The sequence below is a fragment of the Hoplias malabaricus genome, chromosome 2 (genome assembly GCF_029633855.1).
Source record: "Hoplias malabaricus isolate fHopMal1 chromosome 2, fHopMal1.hap1, whole genome shotgun sequence".
Lineage (NCBI taxonomy): Eukaryota > Metazoa > Chordata > Actinopteri > Characiformes > Erythrinidae > Hoplias > Hoplias malabaricus.
Genome location: NC_089801.1, coordinates 28,533,319 through 28,558,808, shown reverse-complemented (window position 1 = coordinate 28,558,808; position 25,490 = coordinate 28,533,319). Strand labels below are relative to the sequence as shown.

Sequence of the window (25,490 nt, the reverse complement as noted above, 5' to 3'; positions counted from 1 at the left end):
AGCGACTTTGCGAAGAGAATGTCAGTTTGAATTTACAAGGCACCCCAAAGAATTATGACAAAGGAGCAGCAGGTGGAGAAGAAGAAGAAGGCATCTGTAGAAAAAGAGCTGAGAATGTGTTAGTGAGCCAGGGCAAACTGGCACTTAGAGAAGGAAACAGATAAAGAGAGCAGATCGGTGATATGGGTCAAACAGCTTATCTACACAGAATGTCTCCCACACTGTCACACACACACACACACTCATACACACTCACCAATGACTGAAAAAGTCAAACCTCTCTAATACCTGGCACACTGCCAATCACTCTGTCAAGAGCCCAACTCTTTCTCCATCAGAATCCAAGGTGCAGTGGCTTCCTGTTGAGTCTAGGATTAAGTGCAAAAATCTTCTTCGAAACTTTAAGGCTCTACACGGTCTGGTGCCTACTTATCTCTCCAATGTTATTTCTTCATAGTGTCCCTCTCATTGTCTTAGATCTTCTAACTCTGGACTTCTTACTGTGCCTTATTTCAGACTTTCTACTATGGGTGGTTGATCTTTCAGCATTGCTGCCCCCCAAGTTTGGAACTCTCTTCCTCCTGTTCTTTGTAGCTGTTCAGCCCAGTCTCATTTTAAATCTCTGCACAAAAGTTTCTTTCTTTCTCAGTTCTTTGTGTGTGTGAATTTTTTCTTCCCTGAGATTGTAAAGTGTCCATGGGTTTGTGAAAGGCGCTATATATGTTGAACAAATTATTATTATTATTATTATTATTATATATTATTATTTTATCATTATTATTGTTGGAGTTAAAGGTAATTTCCTTAAAGATCTAATGCTTAACCAACCCTTTAACCTTCTTTTAAAGAGTTTAGCTCCTCACACCTCAATACTGGGGTTAAACCTCAATACTGGAAAAAGTATTCAAACTAAAGCTCTACTCTGATTGGTTGCATTTTTCCGAAAGAAAATGAAAAAAGCAAAACGGGCTAAACTACTTTAAGCTGAATGAGTTTATATAACAGATGTAAATGTTTGGTATTTTGTGACATCACAAAAAGAGTGAATCCAATATGGACTAATTTTGTTTGAGACCTAAACCAGAACCCAATCAGAACAGAGGCCAGTTACAAATACACAATGTGTCCAAATGTTTGGACTCCTATATATCAAATATTGATATTTCATTGTATTAATAAGTAAGCAGACTTCTATGATGACCGTAGATGTATATGAAGCATTTTGAACTTCACAATAGACATTATACGCTGAACAATACCACAATCAGGGACACCTACCTTGTATGTACACTCATTGTCCATTTGATCAGCTCCAATGGCCAACGGTAGTTCTACAATTACACACTGTAGTCCGCCTACTTCTGTGCATACATTCTTCTGCCCACTCCACCCTGTTCTTCAACAATCAGGACCCCCACAAGACCAACACAGAGCAGGTATGATTTGAGTGGTAGATCATTCTCAGTGCTGCAGTAACACTGATGCAGTGGTGCTGTGCTAGTGAGTGCTGTGCTTGTACTAACAAGGCTGCTAGAGTTTTTCCGTGCACAAATGAAAGCCTGTGTCCACCTTAAAACTGGAGTAGGTGATTAAATTGTAGAAAGCAGAATGATCAGAGAGGCTCTGAAGGTAACATAGTAGACAAGCAGGTAAGCCGTCCAGTCATATCATGAAATGACTGGACGGGTTTTATAAATTGATTTATTTACATCATCGGAGCATTTGATTTACTGATTGCTATCAAGATGTGAAGAGTAACTCGAGAAAATAACAAAAATAGTTTTTAAGGCAAACCACCTACTCCAGCTTTCATACCTTAACAGACATTAACAATAAAAGCCTGTTTAATTCTAAGAGAAAAAGAAATGTTGGTGATTTATATGGGTCTTTATTCAATAAACCAAATACAAGCCATAAGCCTCAGGTATGAGATTGGCAACAAGGTAAGAAAATATAAAATATGGCCTACTCCTGGCTCTTCAGGACCTGGATCAATAGTGGCTTTGGCACCTAAAGACACAGGATTATTTTGGTGCTTTTCTCTGACAACTTGATTTCATCCTCCACTTGCCATAGTGACCCTGGGTATAAATGCAGTGAATGGACAGTGAATTGAGTGGGTGTCATGAAGAGGCTAATACAGCTGTAGATGACTATTGCCGTGCCTCCTCTCAGCCAGGTATATGAGACCTAAGGCAGTGGATGAAAAGGAGGCTTTTTATGAGCGGGATGATGACTCTACAATGCTGACTAAATGTGCACTTGACCGGGGTCCTTGGCACAGTTTGTGGGTTTTTTTATGTGCATTATTTGCCTTTGCTATTCATGAGATGCTGAGCTATTCTGGGGGGAAAAAAGTTTTCATGGAACCAAAACAGGCCCAAGTAGGGCAGATCCTGACATATGGCCCGAAGGACTTGCAAACGTTACTCTGGCTAATAAAACCCATAGCATTACACCCAGAGTCACAGAACTCCCACTTAGTGCGCTCCAACAGAAAATCCCCAGCATTGTTCTGCGTCACAGGCAACCTTGGGAGAACTCCTGATTGCTGATACATGTTGTGGCCTTGTAACGCAATTATATGAGTCAAACAACACTTGTTACAATCATAACAACACTTGCTCCCCCAGTTCTGTAACTAGCTAAGCACCTAATCACCTATCATACTCAGCTCTTTATCATGAGGATTAAAAGCAGCTGTGCAACCACATTTCAAAAACTGGAAAAGTCCCAGTGATACTACATGTATGCAAACAGAGGAAATGCCATAGAGCAGCCTTCATTTCAAAAACAAGGAGAGTTCATATATTAGAAGATTACATATATTAGAAAACCCACTAGTATACCCTATACCCCTTTTCCACTAGTGAACATGGTTCTGTGTCTTTATGAAATATCAATGACATGCTATGGTCAAAATACCACAAGGATCCCACACCACAACACCATTCTCCCCCTGTATCAACTGCCCTGTTCAAAACGAATGCTTTCAACTCCTGGTCCATTAAGTGAGAATGAGCCACAGTTCAGTTCAGTGTGAGGAGCGAGGAGCATGAGCTTTCGCTCAGTTCTCTTTCATCTCAATTCTTGTTTCCTCCATATTGAATAAGTACTTACATTTTTCTGCACTCACTCTGTTTGTTTTGCTCTTTGTGCTCTTACACAAACCACGAAAAGATCTGCAACATTTGTCCTGGACATTGCACAGGCTTTACCCTGTTAGATCCAGGTAAAGTCTGAGTGAGCACATGAGTGAAAAGGGCTGCTAATGTCCCAGAGTATTTCCTGCACAGGTGCCACTCCATGCCTAAAGCGAGTGGGAAAAGTCCAAGCTGCAAGAACCTATCTGAGCCGAAAATCTCCCACTGTGCAAATTAGCGTGCACATGCATCGAATACATAATGTTTTCATAATATGCTACTTTTATAGGAGGTGAGATTAACATAGAAAGGCTTACAGAAAATGAAACTGCTAACAGGCATGCTTAGTCAAGATTTAGCAGACCATCAAAACAATCTCCATCTGAAAACCAGTACGCTGTTCTTGCTTTGTATTTTAAAAAATCAATAGATGCTCCTGTCCAACAGTCCAGTGCTATGGGTCGTACGTATCAGATTGACAAGCTCTGGAATATTTTGGAGTACTATCGAGATAATGAAAATGCAGCCAACTCTATATAATAACGACTGTACTGTATTCCTACAGATATCCTAGAAAAGCTGATAACAAGTCCTCCAATAAACACCTAATATTACATGTAGTGCCTGACACACAATAATGTCAGAATTATAAACAGATAACTACTTTTTCAAAGACTATATACATCAAGACGATGATTTGATTTTCAGATATTTCAAACTGATCATTGCTGACACTGAAAAGGCAATGCTCTTGTTAAAAAAAAATCGTTTGGCTCTTTCCACATCCGACAGTGAGAGTGAAAAAGCACAAAGGCAGTACAGAAGCGCCGTTATTTCTGAATTATTATGGATGAGTTACTGCTAAAGGTCAACTGGTATTTGTGTTTAATCCTTTTCTTTATGTTAACTTTAAAATACTTTTATTAGTTTGACTAAATCTATTATATTATTTAAAATATATTTTGAAACATAGAGTTTAAATCTGTGAGAAAGATCTCTGCCTCAGCCCATAATTCCCATATCCCTAATGTAGTTGCTGATGTCATATTTAGTTGTGTCTATTTCTGGGTAGTATACTGTCTCTTTCTGAAATGGTCTGGACTGATGAATCTTTGAAATGCGTGGGTCATTCAAGCACTAGAGGAGTAGTGGACAAAATTTGCACTTTAACAAAAATACAAGAATGCAGGTACAATAAATGATTAAAGTGGATAAGGGTATGTCAAGCTGCTCCGGCCAGCGCTAGGACCCGTGGGAGGGTCAGGACAACGGTGTATACGCTTAGTGTGATACTGAGGTTCTCTGTGTCTTTGACATTGAGCCAATGACAATGGTTCAGAGAGCCAGCGGCAGACACGCCTAGCCACAGTGGAGCACTAACAGCTAACATTAAGAGCGGAACCAGGATCGTTTCCAACCATCCTGAATCAAAGGTTAACCCTGAGCAGTTTGTTTTGATTTATCGCATGTGGCTCCTTCAGATTATCTTCTTTTTTCTTAAGCATTTCTATACAGATTATACACACTGTGCAGACTATACACGTAATGTGCATGTAATAATTCATGTTACTCATATTATGTCATTATGGATCTACACATAAACAGATACATAATGTGCAACTCTATATACATTACCTTACACATAAGAATGTGTATAAGAGTTCTAACAGTTAACAGAAAAGTATATGAAGATATTTGTGAATAATCACATACATTTAACTGTATAATTCTTATTCCTTAATTAGTAATGTAAAAACCTACATTGATGTACCTGAACGTATATATGGGTTCACTTTATTTAAATGCCTATTAATCATTTACCAAATTTGGCCATAATTTGCCTCATTCTAAAGAGCCTAGTGACTTTATTGGAGAAAACAGAGCAAAGAAGTTAAAAAAAAGGTGAAACAATTACACACTCAGCCGTGACATCATCTAAGGGACTGTGCTGTTTTTCCAGGCCAAATAAAAAAAAGAATTATTAATATGACTAAATCATTCCATGGCCTGAAACGACAAAACCCACAAAATACACCAGCTCTCATCTGTGAGCTCTATCACTGTGTATTCCACACACACACACACACACACACACACACACAGCGTTCTGCTTGCCAACCCTGGGCTCCCCTCCTTAAGCCTCTCTATGGCTGGTAAGCACTCCTCACTATAAGACCATAGCAGGGTTCAAAAAGCCCATTAGGTGGTGGTCAGGGCTTGCTGCCCGGCTCCATTCACGCCACTGCCCTTCACCTGACCCCTGCACACCCAGCTGGGGAAAGGTCAGCTGAGGGAGGCAGAGTGTGGGAAAACAGAGGGGATAGGGGGAGGAGTTAAGGATGAGTGAGAGAGAAAGCAGGAGACAGAGATAGAGACACAGAGACACTCAGAAACAGAGAAAATGGAAGGAGGTTAGGGATGGGCTACTTATGTATGCACAAGACTGTATTCAAATGACAGTCCAGACATTCTCCTGATATATGATACATAATCACAACATTTTATTTTCGGAGATTTGCTAGAACTGAAAAAGTCCCAGCAGCGCCACCTTAAACACACTTAACATGCCCAGGCTGAGCAGCTACATCTGGGGTAAGTGAAGACCAAATCACCACTTTTAGGAGGCTATTCAAATGAATAATTAAGCAATAATATCAGTTAATACACTTTCTTCAATAGGGAATTTCTGGGCGAATAACACAACCGACCATTAGTACGTTTATGTGGCTGGTACAAATATTACTGTTTGTTTACTGGATTTATTTTTATTATTTTACAGTTCACAGTCTGTATATACATATCAATAAACTTCACAGCTCATTAAAAATTGCCATATCTCCAAGTGCACATGAGACAGAGAGCAACAGAGAAATGGAAGTGGGGGGGTAGAGACAGAAAGAGAAAGAGAACAACTGGGAGGAATATATATATATACATACAGAGAGAGAGAGAGAGAGAGAGAGAGAGAGAGAGAGAGAGAGAGAAGAAAAATAGAAAAGGGAATGAGAATGAAAGACAGACAGAGATAGACAAGCAAAACAGAAAAGGGAAAGAGGGGGGAGGAGAACACGGCAACACAGAGAGGCCCAGGGCCAATGAGAGATAAAGAAACAGGTAGAGAGGAATACACCAAGACAGAGAAAGGACAAGAGAAAAAGAGAAATGAGAAAGTGAGAGGTGGGGGGAGACAGGGAGAGGAGGCTGACATTGGAGGAGTGTTTTCCAACTAAAGCAGCAAGAGACACACACACACACACACAGGGCTCATCCCACACTGCAGCAGAAATACCTCGTGTGTCTAAAGAGCAGCAGTGTTTGGACTGCTATAATAAGCAGACACAAAGACTAAGATATGAGGAATGTGATGCTGAAATGCTTTTAAAAAAACCTGCTTAAAATCTGTGCTGAGAAATGATTAACACACACACACTGAACACTGAATCCAATTCACACAGATCTCTTCTTATGGGCTCTGTAAGAGATATCTAGAAGAGCAGACCCTGGGATAATAAACGACAGCCATGTGCATGCACATGCTAAAGGCGTGACTTAAGGCTTCCCATCATTTCCAGTGCATCTTTGTTCCAATAGGGATCATTAAACAGGCACATTATCAACCATTCATCCTGTCCTTGTGTCAGTTGTTTCCATTTTCACTGCATTAACAGCTTCTTTTCTCATGGGAAAGATATAGACAACATGATGGAACATTTCTGTGAGGAGTCAATGGCATCCAGCCATGTTGAATGAAAGATTATTTTTGGATCACTCCAGCATATCCCAAATGTATTGGATGGTGCTCCATTACTCCACCGAATGGCGCTTCACTTTTCCACAAGCCAGTACTGGTGGTGGTGGTGAGAGTTTTTATACCTCTCTAGTCGACAATTGCCACTGAACACGTGGCGCTTTTCCACTACATGGTACCTACTCGACCCTGCATTTTTGCTTTGCCATTAGCTGATGATGGGGCGACGCATTGCCACAAGGCAAAGGGAGGACATTTTTTCTCACATTCTATCACAGTGTTAACCCAAACCTGGATTAAACTCTTGTATTAACCAAGCCTTGCTAGACATTTTGTCTTGCCTCTGAGTGTCCAATCAACATTAGGTTTAGTTCTGAACAGTCTCACGTCAAGGCCTTTATTTATTTATTTTTTTGAGCTGCAGAGCCTTCAGTTCATTCTCTATACACAAAGTAAGGCATGTTCCAAATGGCCCCACTACTCTGTTCCCTACAGTGCTCAATCTGTAGTGAAGTATATAGTGAATAGTGCACTGATTAATCTTGTGCACAGCTATGTAAGGATCATTGGAGCAGCCAGAACCATGTCGATAGAGCAGCTAGCGATCTGGTAAGAATGGCTACTGTAAACTTTGCAATTCTCTTTATTCTGGATTTCCTGCAGCTCAAATAAAATTTTATCTGAAGACTGAAGTGTATAAAATGTTTAGAATTTTATGAGTAATGATAAAGCTGGACTCTCAATTTAATGGTTTTTGACCACAGTTGATTGTCCAGTCACTGTAGAGGCAATATAACGTTATTAAAGATGACGTTTATAATGAACTCTATATATATATGTCCACAAATACTGTACAGTATGTTGATAAAAACAAGATAAATGTTCAAAGACTCCAATGAGAGGCGGGTGGTGCGACTACCATGTAGTGGAAATGTGCCTCAGGTTCATCTGCTCCAGAGTGTCCCGTTTGCTTCATGCTTTTCAATGAAGATATTAAAACTGTGAGTCCATAATATGTGCATCTTTTGTCTTCTACAGTCTTACTTCATGTGTCTACAAAACTTTTTAAAAATTTTGTCGAAATGCATGCCTTCTTATAACAATGATATCGACCAATATTATTGAAAGAGTGATAAATCATCCCGTGCCTTGTTGGCATGGAGAAAACTGCACAGATTTTTGACCTTAACCCTGCCAGGTCTTGCACTCGATGAGGTGAAGTTGTTTTATGTAAGGGAGGGTTGTAGTGATGAAGCCACCCAGGGGAAGAGAGAGAGAGAGAGAGGGAGAGATGTGCAAGCTTTGGTGAGTGACATGTGAACACACTTTCACACACAAAAACACACAGACACACACACACACACTTGCACATGCAGAGCAGGACACAGAAAGTGGCATGAGTCATGCCGCCGGAGGTCCTTGCCATCCCGTATGCGTGTGTGTGTGTGTGTGTGTGTGTGTCTTTGTGTCTAAACTAGGATGAGCACGAGATCCTACAAATATCAGAGACAATTTTCTGTCTCTGTGAATGAAATGCACACAGCTCTCTGTGATGCACAAAAGCGTTTGCACTGCAACCTTGTCATTCGCTCAGAGGAGGTCAGCACTTACACAACCACAACATTAAATTACTGTTATCAAAAACTATAGCTGGACCGTTTGGCAAAACATTAAATATACACAATTTTCTCTTTAGCCCGGCTTATGCTTACACACCAATAATTAGAACTGTGCAAACCATGAAGCCAATGGATCACAGCCAACGTTTGTGGGGAGATTTTTTTCCCAATCTCTCATTATTCGTAAACTCAAATATTTAACGTTGATTTTTAAAATTTTTAAAATTTATTTTCACTTTATAGTATACAGTAAACCGCACTGTTCTAAACGAAATTGTGCTGAAGAATGTCAAAAAATGTTTGGGGATGTGTTCAAAAATGTTGTAAAAATAAGTTTTAAAGCATTTCCTTTGTAATATTTAAAATATATTCAAAATTCAAACATTCTCCAGCTCTGGTGTCATTTCATGGTAAAGGTTGCGTAGTATTAAACTGACTACTGAGATTTCATTCAACAAAAAATAACCTAAACATTTTTAAAATTTTAAAAATTGCACGTGAGAAGAATGTATTTGTCCCTGCATTCAAGGAAAAAAGCATGTGCTTCTCTTCTTGGGGATAATACTGTATCCAAAATTATGTGTGATTTTCGGTTTAGACGATGGTGATTTTGTCGTTAGTGATCGTAAACATAGCAGATTAATCATTTATTGGGTTATATTTTGTTGACTAATGCAGAGAGGGGATGGTGTCCAAATTGTGCTTCATTAATTTAATCCAGAGCTCCAAGGCTAGGGTTATTAACATACAAAGGACACCATGTTCTTGGTAGTCAAAGAACAAGATGTATGTGTAGACCTAGGATATGTAGAATATTGTCATTGTATTAGTAATAATACTGTATAAATTTGAATAAAAAGAAATGTTTACTGACCTTGCACTCAGTCTATATCTGATCTAAAACAGACTAAAATAATAGATTTTTAAGCCCATTTTATTACAGAGAAGACACCAATCCATAACCAGGTTTAAGCACTGAGTCAATATTGGCAGAAAATGCTAAAACATAATCCACTCTGAAACAGCACACACTTCCATTGAGCTTGACCTCAGTAATGCTGTTGTGGCTGAATGCTATCAACACATCTCAGCAGTCTACCACTGTAATGTAAAGCTTTCCTTGAAGGGCAGAGTCTGTTCCTGCAACAAAGGGGAACACACCACCTACAAATACCCTTAGATACAAAAGAAACCTTCAGTCGAGCAGGTGTCCTTAAGTCCATGGGGCACATTTTAATCTATGTTGCGCTATGCTCTCCATTTCACTCCATTTCTTTCTCAGATCTTACTCTCACTCCCTGTCCTCCACAGCCTTTGGTCAAGAGTCGCGAGATTCCCTGTGTGGGATGAGATAATGCAAATGGCTCTATAAATAGTTTGTGTAGATTCAGCTGATCGTGCTCTCTCTCGCTCTCGACACAGTACACTCGAGGAGCCACACGCCACACAGAATCAGCCACAGTCTCACAGGCGACAGAGAGGCAAGAGCCCTGCACTCAGCACTCTCTCTCTCTCTCTCTCTCATCTGCCTGCCTCCCCAAGGTCCTGTAAACCCTGCAAAAGAGCGTCTGGGAAATTATATTGCTACATTTTATTTCAAGAGTCCATTTCTAAGGCTATCAGGGCCCACCATAAACGCCAAGCGCGTTATTAGAATCATCACAGCCGTAATAAGCACAACAGAAATTAGGCCACTCCCGCAGCAACTTTCTACAGTAAATGCTACATTTTGAGACCTTAATAAAAGACAAGAGTAAGTACATTAAACAAACATTGAATTAGAGACGGGCGGATGAGTGGCGCAGTCACACAGCTCAAGGGTTTGCGTTCTGCTCCGGGTGACTGTCTCTAAGGAGTTTGGTGTGTTCTCCCTGTGTCTGCGTGGGTTTCCTCCGGATGCTCCGGTTTCCTCCCACGGTCCACAAAAACATGTTGGTAGGTGGACTGGTGGCTCAGAAATGTCCATATGTGTATGTGTGTGTGTGTGTGTGTGTGTGTGTGTATGTGTGTTTCGCCCTGTGAAGGACTGGCGCCCCCTCCAGGGTGTATTCCTGCCTTGTATTCCTGTAGGCTACGGACCCTGAACTGGATAAGCGGTTACAAACAAGGAGTGACAATAATGGTTTAGTCAACATTGTAGTCTGATCATTTCTGCTTCAAACACATAAACAGAAACAGATCAGTTCCTCATCTTCATTTTGGTTGAAATTTATTTCTATTAGTGAAGGCCGGTTGGATGGGAATACTGGACTGGAAGGCTATAATTATATTATAAATTTAAAGCACGTTTTCCAGAGGATACCGACAGTAGACCTGGGCATCAAATAGATGTATGAAGATGTAGTTTATTTGCAAATTACAGTTGGCCACTGGAGAGGAACAGACTGCTTCAGAGGCTTCAGTGCAGAGTGTTCTTGCTGACAACAGAACCAAATGCATAGGTTATTTACAGTTAAAACAAATGCCTTATGAATAGGTGTGAACCCAACCCCAGATGATTCAGCAACGAGTGTGAATTGTCTGTAGACCACAGGTGTGAAGGAAAACGATAGACTTTCAAATGGCTAATGAAATTATTTACAGTTCAGCTAATTCATTTATCAAAACAATCACACAACTCCACACCGGCGCTGCACTGCACTGTGCCTCTACCTCATGCTTATAGACCATAAGGTTTGTCTATATTTGACTTTCACTGTAAAAACATTATTTTATGACTTTGAGAATGCCGCAGCCAATCAGATTGCAGAACCTGAACTGCCGTTTTATGATGTAAAGAATGTAAGCCATATATGTGAAAATGTACTACACACTGCAGCTACACTTCGAGAATCTTCTAATACATTATGCATTTATATTTTCAGCACTAGTCAGACTTATTTAAGTGCTGTGTAGACCAAAGAATGCACCCAATATATGCCTGAGTTACTCTGCTTCCAAAAAAAGAGCAAGTGAGGATTCAATAACATAAAATAAGATATTACATAAGTGTAATAGAGTAAGGGCTGGATTACTGTTCAGTTAAATGCTTCACAAAAAGATAATGACTCATTTTTGTCTCATTAAGTTCCACTGTGGCATTTTGTTTCATTCATTTTATTTAAAAAGAAACACATGAACAGATTTCTAAGGTTTTAAAAAGCTTGTTTGATCTATTAACGAGCAAATAATGTCACTAGAAGTGTAACAATTAACTGGGAAGCACTGGAAATGGTCTATTGTGTTTAAAGTGCTTGTTTACCTAGTAAGTTTGTAGTAAGACATAGTAAGTTTGGATTGAATATAAGCAAATAAAAAAACAGCAATCAGCCCATTGTAAAAAAAAAAAAAAAAAAAGAATATATCTGCATCGCTAATATTAAAAGATATGTTGAGGGAATGTATCCACAAAGCGCAGAGGCATTGTTTTAAATGTAACTGTATTATTATAATATCTGATGCACTGCTCATTATATTATGAATTAGATTTCCATAGTTTGCATTGCCATTTTCAAGTTTATTTTAGGCCAAATAAACCCTATTTTCATTTCTGCAAAATATAAAATACACCACAACAGCAGTTCGTGAAATTCTAATTATAACAGAATACCTTCTAGGTAGGAAAATGGAGTGAACATTTGCAACAAAAAAAAATGTTTAAGCTGAAAGATTTATTGCTGTAATTTTCAAACCACAACCGCAATTTGAATTGTAGTCTTCTTTATCAAAAACAGCATCTAATGTGTTTTAATTGGAACATGTATCTTCTATATATTATTACGGATATTGCTTATTACCTATATATTATTATTATTATCATAGGCAACCAAACATAGTTGTGTAATGCCAGTTTGGCACTCTCCATTCAGAGTTAAAACTTCAAGCCAAAACTTGGTTTGCTTGATTATAAAAACAGTCCTGGACCTTAATTTGTAGGAAATTATTGTAATTAAAATCACAATCACAATGCTGGTCAGAATAGTCATAATAAGATTCATTCCCCAAATCGTTCAGCCCAACACTTCTCAGAATTTTGTGGCTTTTGCGAGAAATAGGAAAATAAATCTATTTTGTTATTGCCAGCTTTAAGGCAGAGACATCTAAATGCCGGTTTAGAGTGTGTAAATTATCATGACAATGTGACAGACAGGGATGGCAATTAATTAAAGAATTCTATGATGTGGAGTTAAAATCAGCAGGCTATGAATGTGTAATGTGACGAGCTCTGTGACAGCAGATTTGTTGGCTTGTTGACCAAAAAAATCAAGACAAGAGTAAAATTCTGGCAGTGTTATTTTAATCCCAAATGTCACAAAACACCATGGCCTGGACTGACTGCCACTTAATTTATGCAAGATTTGAGCTGCAAAGTGACACCACATAGTGTGGCTTAAAGAAGCTTTAAGTCATTTTCATCACAAAAGTAGTAAACAATGTTATGAAATCGATAATTCTTTATTTTGCTTTCACACAAGATGATAACTCAAATTGCTTTGTTGTCTTTGAATGAACTGATTTATGTTCCCTAGAGAGGGTCACCGTAATGGAGCAGCCATGTTTTCAAAAGGTTAAGTACAGAACCTCTAATAGATAGCCACTTGGTGTCAGTAAAATGGCTCTTTCATTACAAAAAAAAGAATCATTGGAGAAAATGTCTGTGAACTCCAATATGCAATGGGGCTGAAAATACCAAAGCCAACTAACCAACAGCTTGCAAGGGTCCACCCGTCTGCGAACATTATCAAGGTGAGAACCTTAAACACACACACAGTGAACTGGGGAAGGTTCAGAAGACTCACCTTCCAGCTCGTGGTGTATGATGTCACTGAGGTTGGGTTCCTCTCCCCACCAGAAGATCCACAGCTCCTTGGCGTCAGGTTTGACGCGGCGGCGCCACACACACAGCAGGTTGGCCTGCACGCAACGTGTGAAGCTGCGCAACACCGGGTCATCCTGCGCCGGTGCCAAAATAACCGGTCCGTACTCGCCACCACCGCGAAAGTTGTAGCACCGCCATTTAATGCCGGTCAACTCCGCCTACAAGAGAAAAAGAGTAAGAGGATGAGGACAATGAAGAAGAATGAAACAGCACGAAGCATGAATAACAAAAATGTAATATATTTTTGATATATCTTTTTTTGTTGTTGTTTTTTGTTTTTTGTTTTTTTGTGGGGGTGGTGGGTTCAACACAGCCTGGGGCATCACACACTCAAACACTCAACATACTCAAACATCTGTTTCAACAATTTCTCACATCTCATCAACCTACCCCCATGTATTTTGTAGAAACCCCAGAGAAAACCCACACAGACACAGGGAGGACACAGCACCTAGTGGGTGGCTTGAGGTGAGGATCAAGCCCAGAACCTCAGAGACCTGGAACTGTGCGGCTGCGATTCGACATGCCACCTCACGTAGACTTAAACAAGCTGTTTTAAAGCAACACTAGGTAACATTTTGATATTTTTGCTCCTGGGCTTCCCGTAGAGTTACAGAGTGTAATTCATTTTCACAGTACTGTCCCAAAATCAAATAGGATGGGGAGGGTGGGGAGTTTGCTTTCCTGCCCTCCACCAAAGGATACATAGTGCAATTTCTGCAGTGCTGAGCTCTGTAGTAGCAATGACACAGCCTCTAATCTCCTTATTAGAGGTCAGTGAAAAATTACAATGATGTTGAAGCTGTAATTTTAAGTTCAAAACACTACCCAGTGTTCCCTTAATAGCGGTTCCTTTACGACAGTTTTGTGTTATTTTCTATATCCTTATTTAGCTGGTAGAACTGGCTTAAACACACACTGAAACGTATAAACTGCCGCAGGCTTAAAAGGCTTTTCAGTTGTGGTTATATATATGTGGTGCACAACTGAACATCTGTGTCCACAATTTGTGCACCTTAAAATAACTGCATTCACTAATTATAAGAGGTGTCTATGTGTGTATACACACTACAAATAGCATATGTACATACTTTGATTTTTGGGGCCTGAAACAAATGCAGCAAATCCTACATTTTTAAGCCAAAGCCACAGTCAGTTACACCCAATTAGTGTACTACAAAAAAGATCATCAGTGCAACGATATGCTCAATATTAAAGCAAACGCTGATTAAAAAGTAAACACTCTGAATTAATCATAAGCTATGATAACAGCTCTAGTAAAGACACAGAGTCTTCATTCGTCACGTCAGTGAAACAGATTGTCATCTTGTGTTTTCTTCACAGTCACTTCTGACAGCCCTGTGTTTGCATCTCACACGTTGAGCACTATTTAACTCCATTATTGCAATTTGCCACAACAGATAAGAGCCGAGCGCACAATACGGATCTCCTTCTGCAAAGATTCTGCAGATAATTTGGGATAATCTATTAAACTGTGTTTTTTCAGATCCTCGTTCTCTGTTTATCGAGCATTCGCTGAGTCTGACAAAATGTAAGCAGCAGATTCTTGAGCTTTATATTGCAGTTGAGTAAGTTATTGCTGGAAAATTAGTGCTGTTGTGGACATAAATAAAATATATATATATATATATATATATATATATATATATATATATATATATATATATATATATATATATATATATATATACCCATAAGATTTGAGATCAATCCCTAGTGATACCTCAGCATCTAAGTCCAAGAGGGCATCCTTCTGGCAGGGTAGGATGTCCCCACCTCACTACTCCCCATCACTTTTGTGTAATTCTAGCCAATGTGGCCATCTGTTAACTAACATAATATATCATAGTAAAAAAATGGGTGGCAGAGAAATGCTAATTTTACAGGCTCATTAACATAAAATATACTTGTACAGAACATATAGAACAGAGTTATAGTGTGTCACGGTTAAAATCTTCCCCTACGAAATAGGACAACCCTATAGTGCATCAGAACACAAATAAAAAAGAGCAATATTTCTCTTCCAGCTGCTGGACTTCAGTAAATTTAAAGCATAATAATTCTTCAGAAATCTTATATTATCACCAACTCCTAACTCTTCTGTGATGTGAAAGCTTCTCATTCTGCAGCATTTTGTTTTTTTTTGTTTTTTTAATGTTGCAGTAACCTCAGTTGCCAGAATAATCAATTCCACATTTAAGGTAGAACTGGAATGATGTTTTATGCATGTTATGGAAAAAAGGGTCATAATACATAGAAACTATGCTAAAATGAGACAATACAATTATTATCATACTTTGTAAAGGAGAAAATACTGACCCTCTACCCCAAGGCAAAACGGAGAAATGGGATTCATCCTGATTCAGAATGTTGTTAATAGTGCTGTGCAGAAACAAATAGGCCAATGTCAGTTATATTTGGTTTTATAATGTAGTAAACGTCCAGGGTTTGTGTTGCCTGGGGTCGCGATATAAATCAGTGGACAAAATGTGGGTCTCTGAAAAAAAGAGTTTGAAAAAAAGAATTGGACAGTTAAGCGTTCCCTTTCGAGGGTGTTGAGCTGTCCAATGATACTGCAGTAGCAGCAGGCTGGAGGAATCATGTGCTAGAGTTTGCCCTCCTGGCTGGGCAGCATTATGTGGTGAGGGAAACATACGCTGTGTTCCAAAATGTGCCCTACGCCGTGTATAGTGCACTATTTTGGGGTTCCCGCCATTTTGTAGTAGTGTGTGAAAACATAATGGATAATTTCCTGTGCACTCAAACAATCCCACAGTGCACCCCAAAAGAATGTACAATCCATGTACACCACCTGCCACTAGTGGTTAGTGGATACAGCATAAAGCACTGCGTTGTTTGTTCAAAAACCTGTATGAGAAGGCTCCTGAATTCAGTTCCATATAATAGTGCAATATAGGGAGAAATAAAGGGAATATTGAACAGGGAGCCATTTCGGAGACAGCGCTAGTTAATACAGAGTGAGAGAGACGTAGAGTGACATAAAAGGAAGAAAAACTGTTGCTCTCAGCTGTGGATAAAAAGCAAAGCAAGAATGAATGACAAAAGAGGGGAGAGCGAGAAGGGGTGACAGATAAAGCGACAGGAGGAATGAGAGTGTGAAAGGGCATGGCAGGAAAGCTCAGCTGGAAAAGATAAGGAATTCAGTAGGAGGCAATCTGAGAGAGAGAGAGAGAGAGAGAGAGAGAGAGAGAGAGAGAAATCATGTCATAGGCACAGTGCACATGGTTTGATGTCTTCTCCATCTACTTGACTTAAAGGCGTCTGCTGCCCAGCCACTGTCCCCATCCTGACTATTGATGACTAGTCAAAAGGGCAGCATCGGGTGGGTTGCCTCACCATGCACCAACGACAACTGAATGGAGATATCAGTCACATGCAGAACACTCTAAGTCAAATGACATTTGCTGTTAGGTTGTGGAAGTGAAAGTTAGCACATTCGCTACAGGGCGATTTATCATGGCATTTTCCCTAATTTTACTGTGCATAGTTTCTATCCATCTATGTGTACAAATACGTTTAAAAGGGTTTTCTTTGTAACATATAAGTGGAATTAAAATTCAAACAGTCTTCCACTCTTCTGTCTGTTTATGGCTTAATATTTTAATATAATATTGAAAACAATAATTGTCATTTGCAGTTCATTCATCACTGCATTAATGCATTGTGAATGTAGCATATTATAGAATATAGAAATTAGGGTTAATAACATGAACATTTAACAATGAATACTTTTTTTATACAATGCAACAGTTACAGTTATATTACAGATTAGTGGGAGAACGTTTGAATTTTGAAATACAACTGAAAAACACTTTAAAACTTACTTGTACACCTCACTTAATATTTATGATATAAATATTTATATCTTGAGAGTAACAATCTGAAGTAGTGTGAGCTAATCGTCAGTTCACAGCAGTAAAGCAATATCTGGACACAACAGTGACACTCAATACACACACACACACACACACACACACACACACACACACACATATATTAGTGATTACAGGCGGTGAACATACACACCCGGAGCAGTGGGCAGCCACTGGGGCTCCCAGGGAAATCCCATACAAACCACTGATAGCCTCTAGATTTTACTACACTACAGTCTTCACTTCTGATCTCTAAAGAATCTCTCAGCGGATTGTTGTTGAAAGACTTCAATAGAAATCACTCAGCCACAGAATTGAAAGGTTCCTTAAAGAGCCAAAAGGGGTTGTACTATGGCACTGTTCCAAAGAAAACCCTGCTTGGCACCATTTTTGAATGTTTAGATTAGGCTTATGCGATTGGGTCCAGCAAAAGCCCCTTCCCAACTGTTTAAAACAGACATTTCAGTTTGTTTGCAACATGGTTTAAGGAGAAAGGTGACATAGATTATTCCTGAGAAGCTGCTACTACCCCACAGACAGGAATACCTCAGATGTGCAGCACCTTTCTCAAGTTATTCGTATCTGCACAGAAAGTAATGAGGTAACAGCGCAGAGAAGCTGACTTCAATCATAAGCCTTTTCACATATTGTTTTTTGTTTTTTTAAACACATTCATATTAGTCTCTCACACTGAGGTGTGAACTGACAGACTGCAACGCCACATAAAAATGTTAATCAGAGCAAGTGTTTCTGCCTTGAAGGACATGTTAAAAATCAATCAGACCAATCAGATTTCTGTTGTTATGATTGCAGACCTAGCAAACTGCAGCGAAACAACTCACCCAGGGCAAAACAAATAAACATATACATGCAGGACAATCGCTGCATTCTACACAGAACACTATGGTTCAATTCCCTGCCTAGGTAACCACAGAGCACTACAACAATAGACGTCCTTGAGCAAGACTCAGAATACAGCATTAGCAAACCTCTGTAACATGATTACAATTTTAGATGACTTTGTAAGAAATTGCTTGGTACTATCTCACTTTTACAGTCTATAAATCATACTTTAATACTAAAATGGCCATAGCTTACTGTGTTAATTAGTCTACAATTACTGTGTTTAAATTACTGTCTTTAAAATGTTTGAACATTTGAATGACATTTGTCTGAATTTTGTATATTTTAATTATATTTATCTGAATTTTTTATATTTAAATTGTATTTATATGACATGTGGTGAACTTGAAATATTGAATGGTGTAATTCATGAATACATTTTGTAACAATGCTTTATTTGTTTGTTTTGAAGTTGTGAGGTGGTGAAATATTCAGATTCAAAATGTTCAGATCCACAAATCCAAATCTAGGCCAGGGTTGAAGGTTATATATTCAAAGTTCAGATTCAAATACTTGTGTCAATCATTTAGCTCAATAACTATTGCCCATTTATGTAATTAATCTGGAATATATTAACGTTGTGTTAATGATAACTGAATAAAACACCTGAATTCAATGATTTGGAGATGTGCCCCTTACTTCTGTCTGTGTAGTGTATTTTTATGTACTATCACATTATCACTAACATTATTCGTTACTTATTGCTTCTTTAAAGGTAATATTTAAGTCCATATTTGGAGCTTCCACTATGTACAGCTTGAAACGTTTAGTCGAATCTACCAAGGCTCAAATATAAAATGGTAGGGTTCTGTCAGGAATTTTCCCAAATAATTGTGTATACACAAAATATCATGGTGACTTTTAAAGCTCTGTGATTTAATGGAGTTGCTACAAGGGTCTTCATGCAGCAGAGCTATTACAACAATGCACCGGTACACATGAATAAAAAGGCCATGTATTAGCCTCATCAGTGTTAACCAACCACACACTCCCTCACAGAGTGCTTCACTGCTCCACTGACTGAACAGTGGAGCGTACCAGGTAAGCAAACACCGAAGAGTCCCCATTCACAAAAATCTAACAAGTGCCCTGGCTGGGGTTGCATAAGAGTGGCTCCAATTCAAAGAGAGAGAGAGAGAGAGAGAGAGAGAGAGAGAGAGAGAGAGAGAGAGAGAGAGAGAGAGAGAGAGAGAGAGAGAGAGAGAGAGAGAGAGAGAGAGAGAGAGAAAGAGAGAGAGAGAGAGAGAGAGAGAAGAGAGAGAGAGAGAGAGAGAGAGAGAGAGAGAAAGAGAGAGAGAGAGAGAGAAGAATAAATCCTAGCCTTCCAATCTTGAAAATAAAGGTGCCAAAAACAGGTTCCTTGGAGCAACGCCACTTTGGTTTGCTTTGTGTAGGTGTCTTCCAATGGAAGCTTCTTGTAAAACAATTATCTAACTGACATTTTTATACCAGCTGATAATTAACAACAATAATTACAACTACCACTGGAGCCCAAATTATCAATGTGACAATGCTAAATGCTAATCATTGACTTTTGATTTAAAAAACAATATTTATATTAAAACATTCATCCATCCATCCATTATCTGTAACCGCTTAGTTAGGGTCGCGGTGGGTCCAGAGCCTACCTGGAATCATTGGGCGCAGGAATACACCCTGGAGGGGGCGCCAGTCCTTCACAGGGCAACACAGACACACACTCATTCACACTTTTGAGTCGCTAATCCACCTACCAACGTGTGTTTTTTGACTGTGGGAGGAAACCGGAGCACCCGGAGGAAACCCACGCGGACACAGGGAGAACACACCAACTCCTCACAGACAGTCACCTGGAGCGGGACTCGAACCCACAACCTCCAGGAGCTGTGTGACTGCGACACTACCTGCTGCGCCACCGTGCCGCCCCTATTAAAATATTTCCAGGTTTTATTTTATTAAACCACAAGTGTTAATGGAAGTTGCTACTCCAGGCTCAGCACTGCAGAAACTGCACTGTGTAATGTTTGGAGGAGGGAAACAAATATAATTCATATTTCACCGACTAGTCAAACTGTCCACATTACTCCTCAGCACTGACCCTTTAAACGTGATGTGGACAAGTCACTGATCATGTGATTATGACACTAACTCACATACACCTAAGAGAAGACAACGTGTGGAGCTTGATGGGTTGGCCACTGCAGAAAACCAGCCGGTGAATTGTGACAAGTTTGTGGAAATCCTTCACTAAAAACACTTTTACTCTCTGGCTGGGAACAACCTAAAAACTGACTGCGAAAGCCTTCATCCTGCCAACACTGATGCCCTTCTCTTCTAACATGCAAACCAAGATCCACAATCGTAAAATGTGACTGAGCAGGACTTCGATAGGGAAGAGGCTTTCAGGCTAGGTACTGCATAGGCTTGTTTTCCTCCTGAAGTGTTTAACCGACATTTGCACCAGCCTTTTTCTCTTTGGCACCTACATGGAAGTAATTGTGTAATTGTTACATAGTGTTATTGTTGCAACTTGTTGTCATTGCGGTGTTGGTGCACACCTGAGGAAATGTTTGCATGTTTGTTGAAGGAAATGGCTGTTTCTGATTCTTACTGAGAACAGAGGGCTGTGTTGTTGTGGTATGATAGTTAGCTTCAGCAGTAAATCTAGGAAAGCTGAGCAGATAGAATATGAAAGTTGGGCTGTAGCAGAGCCTAGCAATTTACAGTTTTTATCTCCACTGTATTCTGTGCTTTAAGTTGAGTGATGGACTGAGTTTCAACATCTGAGCTTCATCTGAATATAACTGACATGCTAATAGACAGGGGACAGCCTTATGTAAATGGACTATGAAGTTGTTCTTCCGTGGGATATGGGAGCAGAAAATTATACTGCCTCAGTTACACCAGACTCAGAGCACCTCACCTTGGGCTTCTGAGGTTACTAACTGGACCCTAGAAGACTGGAATCGTGTGGGGTGGTCCAATGAGTCACAGTACCAATCCATGGACTCCCCAGGAACTGTGGTAGTGCTTTTGCTCCCGTATCCCATGGAAGATAAAGAATGCTGCACTGGCCTGCAGGATATGCCTGGGGGGGCTTCCCGTGTTGTATGTGGGTATGAATTCCAAAACATATCATATATCATAGATACAACTGTGTGTGTGTGTGTGTGCATGTGTATTATATATATATGATAACTGTCATGTGTTATGTGATAACTCTCAAACAGAACAAGAGCTACACTACAGTATCTACGTCAAGCTAGAATAAGCTGAGGGTAAGGAGATGGGAACTGTATATCACTGTATTGTATATCACTGGAATGAAGGCTAAGCTCCTAGCGTAGTTAGTGCAGATCCGGGTGTGCTTTCAGATGCCTTATGAAGTTTGATGTGGTCAATGTCTTTAATTTGTTTTCCATATTCACTGCACGTTGCCAGTCTTCTCTTATATCTGTGCTCCTGCTGAAGCCATACTAGACTGCCCTGTTTATACTTTGCTCACCGACATCACGCTCATGGATGCTCAGGGGCTGTGTCCCAAAACAATAACATAATGTGAATACAGAGGGAGAGAGAGAGAGAGAGAGAGAGATCTTTCAAGTACCATGAGTCACACTGGTCAGTGTATATAATTATATTACCTGCCTAATATAGCTATTATTGTTTTCTACTTGTTTCTTCCTGCATAAAGGATATGTGTGAAATCTGTCCCTTCTCTGTTGCATTAAGGTTTCTCCTGTGGCTTTATTCATGTTGTTATATGCAATTCTTCACCGTCAACCTGACTTTTACGATATAATTCTCTACTGTAAAATATATGAAATCATGCACAGAAGAGCATTATATAGGGGCAGGACTAGGAAGGAGACATGAACCATACCAAACAACAACAGCAGTGCAACAAAGAAGGACAACAGACTAAATTACAAACAGGAAAAGGCAAAGTCCAAACCTGAGACTCATGACATTATTCATATTTAAACAGCTCATAATTAAGCTATTCTTTGTTTTTTAATTGATTGACGCTCTGATGATGTCTGCCATGGTTTACAACTGAGAATTATCATTATATCTTCTTTGTTCATCAGTCGCTTGTATCCTATTGTGCATCTCTGTTAGGACACTAAAGAAACCTACAGACTTGCTTTAGATCTGAAAATATCCACAGGGGTTTCTGTCCATTTGTCCACTGCGAGAAGACAACTCAAATAATAGGTGTCAAATAATGAGAAGCAGTCAACAAGCCATTATTGTCAAAAAAAGAAAAAGAGCACAAGACTTACAGCAAACAAGGCAGAGTTTGGATGATTTCACTGAACGAAAGCAAAGCGGCACGTCTTAGATAGAGACATAGCAACAAGGCTGGCAAGAAACCAAACAGACAAAAAAAAGGCTGTCAGGTGCAAAAGCTCAGCCTTCCTCTCCTCAGTTTGAACTGAGCTTCAGTGTCCTTTGTAATCAATATGAGAGCAGATGAAAGACACAAGTTATTCAAAGTGAAAGGAGAAGAAGACAGGAGAGGGAATTCAAGGGAAGCAGAGTATTACACACACGTTATAGGACTGTGTGCATTCCTCTGCAGGGTATGCCCCCGCCAGAGGAGTCCAACTTGGCACCAGGTACTGGCACCCTGCCACGCTGGCTGGCTTTTAAACACCAGCATTAAAAACTGGCGAGTGCTTGGATCGCTACCTGGCCACACGTGCAGTACTGAGGGAGCTGTAAAATGGATTTGGTTGTTTTTGTGTGTGTGTGTTTGTGTGTGTGTGCTCTCTGCAGGGCAAAAGAGGGCAGTGTTTTGAAAGCGAGATGGCTTCCATATCAAGGTCTTGAACTCTGCCAACATGTAAGCAAAAGCTCCAGGCCTGGGACATAACGTCTTCCAGCTGCTTGTTTCAGTGAGGAAACATGTGCGTGCGCGCATGTGTGCGTGTGTGTGCAATAGAAATTAAGAGGCAGTGAAAGAGAGGAACGCATTTACACAAACAAACACATTTCAGAAATGATCAGATCCGATTCAACCGAATGAGGAATAGGCAAAGTAAAAATATATATATTAAAACATCTGAGAAGATGAGATGAACCATGCAAGACCTGTCACCATCAGATAAACTGAACTTCAAATGTTCTTTGAGCAACAAAAGAAAAACAAGCTCAGATCTTTCTGCACATCTGTACATCATTCCACTCTGAGAAGACAATTCAGCACTATGGGTGTGAAAGCGTATGTAGCTGTCAAGAAGCCATTACTGAGAAAAGGAAGAGGAAAAAGGGTGTTTTCCGAGCAAAGGACGGGCCTTCCAGACGTTCACGGATCTGAATGTGTTAGAGATTGTTAGGATATTGAGAAGCAGAAATGCAACTTCTGAGACAGAAACTCAGAAATGTGGAAACATATCCCAACAGATGTCTTTGAAAACCTGAAATCAAGCCTCCTGAAAAGAATGGAAGCTGCAAAAAAATGCAAAGAGACTTGCAAAATGTAGACACATTAAATCCTGAAAAGATTTAAAACTATATTTAGCTGTGGAATGTTTTCTTAAATATATGTTTTTGATTTTTTTCCAAGCACTGACTAAATGAATAACTTTATGTCAATTTTAACTGGCAATACTGTATATACAACACTCTATATATGTAAATACACAAGCTCTCTCACCCTCTCTCTGTGATCTATAATCACAGAGAGTGTGTAGAGGAGACATAAACACTGGCATGTTGGTAGGATTACACCAGAATAGCCCAAAGGTCAAGGATGAGATTGTGTGGAACAAAGCTGTCCAATAACACAGACTAAACACTGCGTGAAAGCAAATATTTCATATCTAGTAATCTGGACATTCTGTTGACATTTTGATTCATTCTGCAGTCAAATACTCTAGCATTAAAAAGCCACTAGACAGCCCAGTCGATTCAGTAGCTTTTAAAGTAACAACAGCCTTTTTAAATACAATATTTTGTTAATTACATTAAATGATAACCCATCACCGGTAGAAAGATGTAGCAATATGTTGACTCTCTAAAAATGTATCTAAAATAAAATAAACATTTTCAATGGAAGCCAATGTAACCAAAAAATAACTCCAGGTAATTTTAGAGAATTTCTAATTATGAAATCATCACACAATGTGAAGGACAGCTGCTGTGTTCAAATGATGTTGTACAGGAAAAATCAACCAAAATGGAGATACTTTTCCTTTGGAGAGTGAATACTATAAGCACCATCACAGTAATGAACTTGCGTAAATAACCTTTAATAGTATGCCTTTGTGTACAACTGCAAGTGTTTAAGTTTGAAAAATGTTGTGACATTAATATGTAAAGCCTCTGGTCCAATTAAAGTTTTGCTAGTGTGTACATCCAAGATCAGAACCATCATTATGGGCCTTTATTTTTAGTTGAATAAGTGAGATACCTTTGAGTGTTTTCCACTGGGTCTGTTTTTGTTGTAGCACCTTTTAGATATTTGCCTCAACAGCACATCTCCCAGCAACAACAGCTTGTAAATGGCTGCACGTGAGCCAAATGGCTCAATCCTGTCAAAGTGCGCAGTTCCTCCTTACATATTTTTAAGCGTACTTGAAATGCCTTTATGTGTCATGGTGATAAGGAACATGAACCTGTCATAACTATCTAATAAATTTATATTGTTTGAACACATCAATTTAACAAGTGTATTGAAATGTAGTCAAAGACATAGTAAATATTTTGCAGATGGCTATTCAAACACCTCATGTAAACAGCACATTTCCTAGCATGTTGAAAAATGATATTTTGATATACGCTAGGGCGTTATAAGTAGAAGCAGACGTTAAAGTGTTACTCAAATTACTTTTATTAGCAACAAGTGAAAAAAATGACTTCACAAGTGTGAAGTTCTTGCTTTTTTTGATGAGCAAACCTGTGAAGTATTCAACAAAAACCTGAGTCAACACCTTGGACTTTGTGGTTAAGGGCGTGAGGCAGCTGCTGGATCAACAGGCTGCAAAAAGGCTTTAAAAATCAATTTCATCAGGCTATTCAAGGAGTCAAAGAGGGTTCTGAGCAACGGTGGTGTCTCAAATGCCATATCAGGACCTCATTTCTAATCCTTATGTTTAAGAGTGAGGCATCAGGCTTCCTCTTCCCACACAGAAACAAGGCTTAAAGTGTCTCTTTAGATTCCTTTACCTCTTCAGTGCTATTAGTATTATCTAGTGGTCTAGGAGTTCAACATAAAGGACAACCTTTTAGGCAATTCCCACTGAAAACTCATAAACATTTACCTAGGAACAGTTCCAGTGAAAGGCTTATAATGAGAAGCAGCCAGTAATGAAGGTACTG

General features: G+C 39.4%; 1 protein-coding gene across 1 annotated transcript in view; it reads right to left on the bottom strand.

Moving 5' to 3' along the window:
- The window catches only part of LOC136686159 (mediator of RNA polymerase II transcription subunit 13-like), a 140,946-nt gene that overhangs the window by 101,614 nt on the left and 13,842 nt on the right, over window positions 1-25,490 (bottom strand). Inside the window, exon 2 of the mRNA XM_066659735.1 lies at window positions 13,289-13,526. Within this exon, the coding sequence (XP_066515832.1) occupies window positions 13,289-13,526 (238 nt within the window). The remainder of the gene's footprint in view (window positions 1-13,288; window positions 13,527-25,490) is intronic.